At 36.3% G+C, this 9,633-nt stretch overlaps 2 protein-coding genes across 3 annotated transcripts; one reads left to right on the top strand and one right to left on the bottom strand.

Moving 5' to 3' along the window:
• Window positions 1–1,506: 1,506 nt before the first annotated feature.
• LOC119668107 lies at window positions 1,507–4,075 on the bottom strand. 2 transcript variants are annotated; one of them, XM_038077504.1, is made up of 7 exons: window positions 3,908–4,075; window positions 3,739–3,831; window positions 3,284–3,674; window positions 3,125–3,227; window positions 2,882–3,067; window positions 2,482–2,822; window positions 1,507–1,833 (listed from the first exon to the last, which is right to left on the bottom strand). In XM_038077504.1, the coding sequence occupies exons 3-7, from the start codon at window positions 3,636–3,638 to the stop codon at window positions 1,568–1,570; spliced, it is 1,251 nt and encodes a 416-aa protein (XP_037933432.1). In that variant the 5' UTR covers window positions 3,639–3,674; window positions 3,739–3,831; window positions 3,908–4,075; the 3' UTR covers window positions 1,507–1,567. The 2 variants fall into 2 exon arrangements, with proteins under 2 accessions (XP_037933432.1, XP_037933431.1); XM_038077503.1 differs by having other exon boundaries at window positions 3,739–4,075.
• Window positions 4,076–4,655: 580 nt separating this feature from the next.
• On the top strand, window positions 4,656–5,802 carry LOC119685790. Its single transcript, XM_038100174.1, has 2 exons — window positions 4,656–4,730; window positions 5,110–5,802. The coding sequence occupies exons 1-2, from the start codon at window positions 4,656–4,658 to the stop codon at window positions 5,800–5,802; spliced, it is 768 nt and encodes a 255-aa protein (XP_037956102.1).
• The last annotated feature ends 3,831 nt before the right edge of the window (window positions 5,803–9,633 follow it).

Here is a 9,633-nt window from a genome sequence, read left to right as displayed (position 1 = left end):
CTTTTCTAAAGCAAGTAATTGAGATGAAAAATATTTTTATTACTAAGGACGTGTGTGAGTTAGGCTAAGTTGCGTTCTAAATGAGGGAAATTCTAAGTTGTACCGATGATATTGTGATGTGTCGATACATTTTGATAAATGGCTAAATGTGTGCAGTGCAAAAAATTCCAAAAAATCTCCCATTTGGTTTATCATCAAGTTAGCCTAACTCACACACGTCCTAAAGACGCTTATTTAAAAACAAAATTTTTGAGTTGTACTCTTACTTAAAAGAATACTTCTAATATTAAGTATAGATATAGAAATTCGGCAAGAATTTTTGCTTTATGTGAATTGTAATATATTTAACTTATAACTTATAATTTATATCATAATAAGAACCATTTACTACAATAAATTATTATAACATAAATTGTGATTTTGTCATTCTGTATAAAACAAATACAAGAAAGTTTGTATTCTTTTAACAAAAAAAAAAAAACGAATGTATTGAACGAATGTATTTATTGCATACACATTTTTATATTATAAAAAAATTTACCTAAACTATTTGCATTTGCTTTTAAAATGTATGCAAAGATAATAAATAACTTGAAATGCATCTCTGCGTTTAGAGCTCGTTTAGTTATCGAACTTGTTTAGTTATCGAAACGAGTTTGGTGTCCAACAACAATTATCATGTATTGAAACGCGTTTACCTATTTTTAACATATTTTAACACAAGATATGTGCAAACATCAAAATGCAGAAAATAGTAAACAAATATAACCGCAATATGGAATTGCCGTGCCCAAAAAGATTTAAATTATCTGAAGAGGTTGCAATTGTAAAAGTATGGGGAGAGAATATAAAAGATTTACGAAGCGCAAAAAGGAATGCTCCTGTTTACAAAAGGATGATGTCCGAACTTGCCTCTTATGGGGTGGAAATAAACGCACCCATGTTGAAAAATAAAATACATAATTTAACAACAAAATATAAGTAAGTATTTTATATCTCATTTTAATGATATTGTATTATGTATGTCCAAAAATAACTAAGTTTTAACTTACAGAAAAGAAAAGCAAAAAATAAGAACTGGCGGTGCACCAAGTCTTTGGTCATTATATAACAAAATTGATGTCATTATTGACACGCTTAATTATGAAAATATGGATGAGAGTATTATAAGTAAGTTTGTTTATTGCATATTTTTATTTAACTACTAGTTGATTAATTAATGCTCCCAAAACCCGGCACAACTGATAGCTTTGAAAATACAAAATGCGTTAAGTGTGAAATTAAATAATTATTTTTATTATATAATTATTTTTATTATATAAAAACTTATTCTATATATACATAATAAATATTGATAGTAAAATTTAATAAGTAATAATTAACGTCAATAATTAATATCAATATTAATAAAGTTCGTTTCATATGAAGCACTGACTAGTTATAATTTTTTAATTAACACTAAATATAGTTAAATGATTATTAAGTATATGTACATATATATTTGATCAGCAGTTTTGATTTTATATTATTAATATATACAAACAGTAAGCATGTAAAATAAACAGCTTTAAATTATTTCAGAAGTACCATCGGCGTTATCAATAGCATCACGTCCATCGGAGTTATCAGTACGAACACTCATTCCGCGACCGTTATCACAGTTAACACCAGCACGTACACCAACACCAGTTCGAGAGATGCTACCGCTATCACCATCACCGCCACCGTCATCATTGCCAGCACCCTCACGAGTACCATCGCCGTCGGCACAATCTTCACCAGTAGAAGACTCAAACACATCAATCTCATCTAAGTCATTGACATCGCATTCATCTAAAAGAAGTGAATACTTGAGCACTTTTCAATCTCATATGCTTGCACTAATGGAAGAATCTAATAATATAATCCAGAAAGAAAGTGAGTGCCTGATGGAAATAAATAGTGAAATGTTGGAACTTGAAAAGAGGAGAACAACAGCAATTGAAAGTTTCAATAAGGAGTTTCAAGATTTTAACAAGGAGTTTAAAGACTTAAAAGGCGCGTTCATAAATTTTCTAAATAAAAATTAAATTAGCTTTAATCATTTTGTGTATACTTAATTAAGTTTAAAGCTATGTTTTTAATGTATTTAAATATAGTTGTAAGTTATTTATATTTTAAATTATTTTATGTATTTGTTTGTTATGTTTTAATATTAAGAATGCTCGTAAGTTGCTTACGAAAGAAATTAATTTTCAGAAATTGTTTTTATATATTGTTATAGAATATATTGCTGTATATATTGTTTTATAATGTAATAAGAAATTACATGCTTTTTGGAAAAATCACAAATTAAGGAATGCACATTTTTTGATGTGCCTATTCAAAAAACATGAAATAAAATAATAACATTTAAAATACTTTGCTAAAAAGTTAGCCACAATAAAATAAATTATGCAATTATGCGTTATGGTTTTCAAAATGTTTTTATAAAAAACTTACACAAATATGAAGCAATAGCGTTTCTTATGTTTATTCCACTTTTGTCAGGATTTACAAGATCATAGTAAGTGACATTATTCAGCTCCTCATTATTTTCCTCTGGTACCCAATGATTGTACATTTCATCATTGTGTTCGTTTAAAAAATTATGTAGAACACAACAAGCTTTTATAACAGTGTTTACATTTTGCATATTATTATCAACCACGTTTCCGATGCGTCTGAACCTGCCTTTTAAATGGCCTATGGCATTCTTAGCAACTTTTATACTTTCGGACAACTTATCATTATATGCTGCTCGATCAGCACTCTCTTTTACAAAAGGATATGGCTTCATTACTCTGAAAGAAAAAAAACTTTTATCTTTAAGAGGGAAAGATATGAATTGATTTTGATTTACCTCTTTGACAATTTAAAAGAAAAATCTGCAATTGTTACCACAGGTACTTGAGTTTGGCCTAACTGCTTTGTCATTTCCTCAAGAATCGTCGCATTTTCCAATTGTTTTTTTAACGCAGATTCTTGAAAAACATAAGATGCACTACAACGTCCAGGGGCACCAACATTTATATATAAAAATCTATATCTACAGAAGGAAATATTTACACTTACATAAATGGTATTTAGATCATAAACATTTTACTTGTAATCTACCAGAGCTAACAACATGGTTGAATGCCAACCCTTAGAGTTAAGGTAATCTTCTGCAACTTCCGCTGTGGGATGCACCTTAATATGACAATAACCTTTCAAAACAAAGGTACATATATAGGATGTATGTTTAAATAATGTGTAATCTTACCAATAGCACCTAAACATTGTGGAAAACCTAACCGCTCAAAGCCACTAACACATTCTCCAACTTTTTGCCGTTTCAATGGGAATGGGTTTACATAAATTTGGCATAATATCTTCCATACCTTTTGACAAAAATCTAACAAAATATTGTCTACAGTAATTTTCTTAACACCGAACTTGTTAGCAATATTCCTATATTCCGTTGCAGATCCCAAGGTATACAACGCAATAGCCACTCTTTTTTCTAACGGAATGCCTTTTCTGAAGTCCATATCTGAACTCTTTAAATGTTTGCACAATAATTCGAATGTTGAACGGCTCATTCTATAAGTCTCTTTAAAAAACCGATCATTGTTCATTTGAGATTCACGTTCCCAAAAAGCTTTCTTTGTGTCCTGCAAAATGTATGTATTAAATACATAAATCATATGAAATCGTATAACGAACAAAATATCATACCGTTTTCCATAATATTCTTTGATTAAGACTTGATAAGATATGAGTCTGTAATTTTCTTGCCCTTAATATTTTTAGCAAACACTTTCTACGCCGCTGTCGCAACAAAAGCATATTGGAATGATAGTCAGAATTAATTAAATTTATACATTTTGACATAGTCTCTATTAACATTGCCGTTAATTGAATCATTGAATTTTGCCTTAAATTATTCTGCTCCATTGTGTTACTTATTTTAAGCTCTTAAAATATTTTTCGTATTACAGCCAACATAATTTACCTCGTACACTATTTTTTAAAATATGAAAATATCAGCACCAATATCCGATCTAACCGCCAATGCCTTTTGTTTATGCATACTTGTTTTTAGGGTTTACACGCGCTCAATAAATTTTAATAAAGTCTCTTGATAAAATATAAAACTTTTGCCGAACTCTGATAAAAGCAGGTAATATGAATTAGCTCATTTAGGAAATTTTGCTCATTATAGCCACTAATAACGATGATTTCCCATACAAAGTACTTTCATATAAATGACGTGAATTCTCATAAATCATCTCATATGAAACGAAAAATATCGAATGCAAATTTTAAAAACAAATTTTCCACAAGAGAAATTACCAAAATTACATATTTTTTATATGTAAAATGTGAAAAAACAACAAATTTACAGCTGAGCTGTAAGCAAAGACACTGAGGAAGTAAATATTAAATAAAATCTTTGTTTTTATTAATTAAATATTTAATTGATATACATATAAAATATATATATATATGATTTAATATACCTATTATATGTTCAATTTTTTTGTGTGATATTTTATTATGTGAAGTTTATAAAAGATCTATCAGCTGCATAAATGAGCTCATTATAATATGAACGGTCACTCATTTATATATATAAATGTGCAAGTACCTAAATGAAACAGTATAAATGTGCTATTAAAGTTTTATATGGCGTTTACACTGCCCGAAAATGGCTCTGTGGCGACCCAGTTGGCTGTGCATTTATTGAATTTAAAAAGTAAAATTCAATTTCAAATATTTTTAAGTTTTTGTTTTGATTGATGAGAACGTTTCGATTTTTCTCTCTGTAAAAAGTTGAATAAAAGTTTATTAACATTGAAAATTTTTAGAGTTTTATTAATTAGCAAGGTGAACAGATCATTGCTAAATTGGTGACCCCGACGTGATCTCGAAAAAGTTTAAATTTAGAAATATTAACTTCTGAGCTAAATATCTAATTATCGAGCTGTGATGTCAGTTGCAGACGAAGGTGTAGTAATGGCTTCTGATAGTGGAAGTGTCGTAAACCGTGTAGCAGTGAAGGTGCCACCGTTTTGGCACGAGCGACCGGAGATTTGGTTTGCTCAGATCGAGGCGCAATTTGCAGTAGCTGCCATTACGAGTGACATCACACAGTTCAACACGGTAGTAGCAGCGATTGAGTCAAGTGTTATCGCCGATGTAAGTGATGCAGTGCTTCATCCTCCTGAAACTGGAAGATACGCTAATTTAAAGGCTTGCATCATAGAGCGGTACAGTGAGAGCGAGCAGCGGAAGATTCAACGGTTGTTGTCAGAAGTTGAACTTGGTGATAGACGCCCAACACAGTTGCTAACGGAGTTGACAGCGTTAGCTAAAGACAAGGTGAGCGATGAGTTCCTTAAGTCTCTTTGGCTGAAGCGTTTGCCACCACAAGTGCGCGCTATTCTGCAGGCATCGAACGTGGCACTAGCAGAACTGGCGAAATTAGCAGACCGTATTTGCGAGGCGGGTGATTTTCAACAGATAGCTGTAGCGTCAGCCTCTGATTGTCCAGCCTATTCTGAGAATGCTGTGATTTTACGAAGGCTTGAGCAAATCGAACAGCGTCTGAGTCGTTTGGATTTACGTCGTAGTGAGTCGGTGCAAAGTCGATCGTCATCGAGGAGACGTAGGCGAACTCGTTCCCGACCAGGAAGTCATCCAGATTGGTGCTGGTATCACGAAAGGTTTGGTGATAGAGCTAATGCTTGTCGGCAGCCCTGTAGTTTTGTGGCAAGCTCTCATCAGTCAAAAAACTAGGCACTCCTTCTACGTCGTCGAGCCGAGAAGGGGTTAGTGTTCGTATAGCTCGACTTAGTATTAAAGATCCCGCCACGTCGACCGTTTTTCTCATTGATACTGGTGCGGACATATCAGTTTTACCGAAGTCGTTCTGTCGTTGGAAGCAAAGGGCTAACAGTGTTGCATCAGTTAATTTATATGCCGCTAATGGTACGCCTATTCAAACATTTGGCGAGCGTCGACTGCTTTTGTCTTTGGGTTTGCGTAGAGATTTCCCGTGGACGTTCGTGATTGCGGATGTTAGCTGTCCTATTGTTGGAGCCGACTTCCTTAATCACTATGATTTGTTAGTGGATTTGAAAAGGAAGCGGTTAGTTGATTCGAAGACGACTTTGATGATGAAGGGTAAGGCTGCTGTGTCTCAAGAAGATACTGTGCGTGTGTGTGGTTCAGTTTCAGCTTATGCTGAGCTGGTTAATGAATACCGTGATTTAGGCATTATGAGTGCAAATCGGATGGGTTTAGTTACTAAGGTTGAACATTGCATCGAGACATTTGGTGCGCCGTCATTTGCTCGTCCCCGACGTTTAGTTGGAGCCAAACTTGAAGAAGCCAAGAAGGAATTCCAATTTTTAGTCCAGACAGGGATTTGTCAACCTTCGAAAAGCTGTTGGGCAAGTCCACTTCACATGGTTCGCAAAGGCGATGGAAGTTGGAGACCGTGTGGCGATTATCGCATGCTCAACGCGCAAACTAAACCTGATCGGTATCCGATTCCGTTCATTCATGATGTGACGAGTATTCTTCATGGTAAAACTATGTTTTCGAAGATAGATTTGCAGAAAGCGTATCATCAGATACCGCTTGCACTGGCAGACATTCCGAAGACAGCTATTACAACTCCGTTTGGCCTGTTCGAGTTTCGCTTTATGACTTTCGGTCTCCGTAATGCTGCCCAGACGTTTCAGCGTTTTATGAATGAGACTCTAGGTGATCTTAATTTCGTTTTTGCGTACATCGACGATATTTTAATTGCGTCAAAAGATGAAGCAGAACACAGAATGCATTTGCGACTGGTTTTAGATCGACTTAGAGAAACTGGTTTGACCGTGAATTTTGCCAAGTGTAAGTTCGGCTGTTCCGAGATCGAGTTCCTTGGGCACGTTATTAGTGCAAAGGGTTTACGTCCTCCGGAGAGTAAAGTTCAAGCTGTTCGTGATTTTCCTCTGCCAGCAACGGTGAAACAGCTTAGACAATTCTTAGGCATGGTGAACTTTTATCGGCCGTTTCTGCGTAACGCTGTGCAGAATCAGCAGCGGTTGTTTCATCTTACACCAGGTAACCGCAAGAATGATAAGTCGGTGATTTCTTGGACTCCAGAAGATATAGAGGTTTTTGAGGCTTGCAAGAAGGATCTTGCCCAAGCTACGTTGCTTAACTTCATGGCTCTGGATGCACAATTGACGCTCACGACTGATGCTTCAGACGTTGCGGTGGGTGCTGTTCTCCAACAAGTAGTGAAAGGTGTGACTCAGCCATTGGCATTTTATTCAAAAGGTTTGAGTCCAGCGCAGACTAAGTATAGTGCTTATGATCGTGAGTTGACTGCTATCTATCAAGCTGTCCAGCATTTTAAGTATGCATTAGAGGGACGTGATTTCGTCATTTTTACGGATCACAAACCATTAACGTTTGCGTTCAGGCAAATAAGTGAGAAGGCATCTCCTCGTCGTGCAAGACAGCTGGAGTTTATTAGTCAGTATTGCACTGATATTCGTCATCTGGCTGGTGCAGATAATACGGTGGCTGACTCTTTGTCTCGGGTTGCTACGGTTCAGTTGGAGGCAAATGTTATTGAGTTAATTGCTGAGGGGCAGAAGACTGATGCAGAGTTGCTCGCTCAGCTGAAGAGCCAGTCTGAAGATGGTGTTGGGTTGAAGAAGTTGAGATTGCCGGATTCGAGTATTGAACTGTACTGTGATGTGTCAGGCAGTCGTGTTCGTCCTTTTGTTCCCGCAAACTGTCGGCAGCTGGTACTCTCAAAACTCCACGGTTTGGCTCATCCTGGTATTCGAGCAACGCGGAAATTGGTGCAGGCTAGGTATGTTTGGCTTGGTTTGGTTAAGGATGTAGCTGTGTTTGTGCGTAGTTGCATTGCGTGTCAGAAGTCCAAGATTCAGCGGCATACTAAAACACCAATTGGTTCGTTTGCTGATATTGATAGTCGGTTCCAGCATGTTCATGTTGACATTGTGGGTCCATTGCCTTTGTCTCAGGGGAAGCGTTATTGTTTGACTTGCGTCGATCGTTTTTCTCGGTGGCCTGTTGCTGTGCCTCTGTCGGGCATTACGGCAGAAGAAGTTGCAGCGGCTTTTATCGACGGTTGGGTGGCAAGTTTTGGTTCTCCGCAGGCTATTACCACTGATTTGGGTCGGCAGTTTGAGTCTGCTGTATTTCGGGAACTGACGAGATTGCTTGGAGTGAAACACTTTCATACCACGGCTTATCATCCTCAAGCAAATGGTATGGTTGAACGTTTCCATAGAACATTGAAGGCAGCCATTCGATGTCATTCCTCAAGTAATTGGACGCAGTCTCTTCCGCTTGTGTTGTTGGGATTGCGAACTACACCGAAATTAGACTTAAATGCTAGTCCTTCAGAGATGTTGTTTGGAAATCCTCTTTGTGTTCCAGGGCAGATGCTTTCGGATTTCAAGCAGAAGTCGTCCGAGACTGATTTTGTGTCGGCGTTGCGAAGGGCTTTAGCTAAGGTTAAATCCGTTGAATCAACAAGACAGTGTCATCCATCTGTGTATGTTCCGCGTGACGTTATTAATTGTAAGCACGTTTTTCTTCGAGTGGATCGTGCTCGAGCTCCACTTGAGCAGCCTTATGAAGGTCCATTTGAGGTGCTGAGTCGTAGTGAGAAGACGTCTGTTATTGTTTGTCGTGGGAGAGAGGTGACTGTTTCGAATGATAGGTTGAAGGCGGCGTACTTAACGTGTGATGATCTTGAACAGGTTGTTCCAGAAACGCGTCAGCCTTCAGCGTTGTTGAATGGTGATCAGTTAGTGACTTCTGGTGATTGTAGGCGTGAATCCCTGTTGCCGATTCCGAAAGTGACACGAGCTGGTAGAGTAGTGCGTTTCCCAGCAAGGTTAGCGGAATTTCGTGATTAAGAGTGGTGTTGTCGACTTAGTTGTGGTGTCGCGTTGTTGCTAGTACTCCATCGCTAGGAGGGGGTACTGTGGCGACCCAGTTGGCTGTGCATTTATTGAATTTAAAAAGTAAAATTCAATTTCAAATATTTTTAAGTTTTTTGTTTTGATTGAGGAGAACGTTCCGATTTTTCTCTCTGTAAAAAGTTGAATAAAAGTTTATTAACATTGAAAATTTTTAGAGTTTTATTAATTAGCAAGGTGAACAGATCATTGCTAAAGCTCATTTTGAATGAAGTGTTTATATTCGTTGTAATTCATTTGTTCCCATTTCAAACAGCTGTTTTTTCAACTAAAAAAATGTTGCATGATCGTTAAATATATCTTCAAACCTTACAATATAAAATGAAAACATATTTTTAACTTCTATTAAGTACTTTTTGTGAAGTAGAAGTTATAAAAAGAGGTGCATCGTTTTCAAGGAAATGCAACCACCAAACATTTGTTTACGTTTTTTTTTGTAAATACGTTGAAAATAGCTTTCTCAAACTGTTAAAATGCCATGAAAAGCTTTTATTTAGGGTATATTCAATGTATTCCTTTGTATTTGAAACATGTTTGGAACGCATTCGACCCTCGTTGGGGCGCATTCATACCGAATGTGATCCAAAGGATTTCATTAGCGCTTGAA

Source organism: Teleopsis dalmanni, chromosome 1 (assembly GCF_002237135.1).
Source record: "Teleopsis dalmanni isolate 2A chromosome 1, ASM223713v2, whole genome shotgun sequence".
NCBI lineage: Eukaryota > Metazoa > Arthropoda > Insecta > Diptera > Diopsidae > Teleopsis > Teleopsis dalmanni.
This window is presented reverse-complemented; position numbering and strand designations above follow the sequence as displayed.

Coding starts and splice junctions, on each gene's coding strand:
- LOC119668107 (XM_038077503.1), bottom strand. CDS start 3,957: ATGGAGCAGAATAATTTAAGGCAAAATTCAATGATTCAATTAACGGCA. Junction 3,228..3,283: donor ACAATGTTTAGGTGCTATTG/GTAAGATTACAC, acceptor TTGTTTTGAAAG/GTTATTGTCATATTAAGGTG. Junction 3,068..3,124: donor TTAGCTCTGGTAGATTACAA/GTAAAATGTTTA, acceptor TTCCTTCTGTAG/ATATAGATTTTTATATATAA.
- LOC119685790 (XM_038100174.1), top strand. CDS start 4,656: ATGAAACAGTATAAATGTGCTATTAAAGTTTTATATGGCGTTTACACT. Junction 4,731..5,109: donor AATGGCTCTGTGGCGACCCA/GTTGGCTGTGCA, acceptor TGGTTTGCTCAG/ATCGAGGCGCAATTTGCAGT.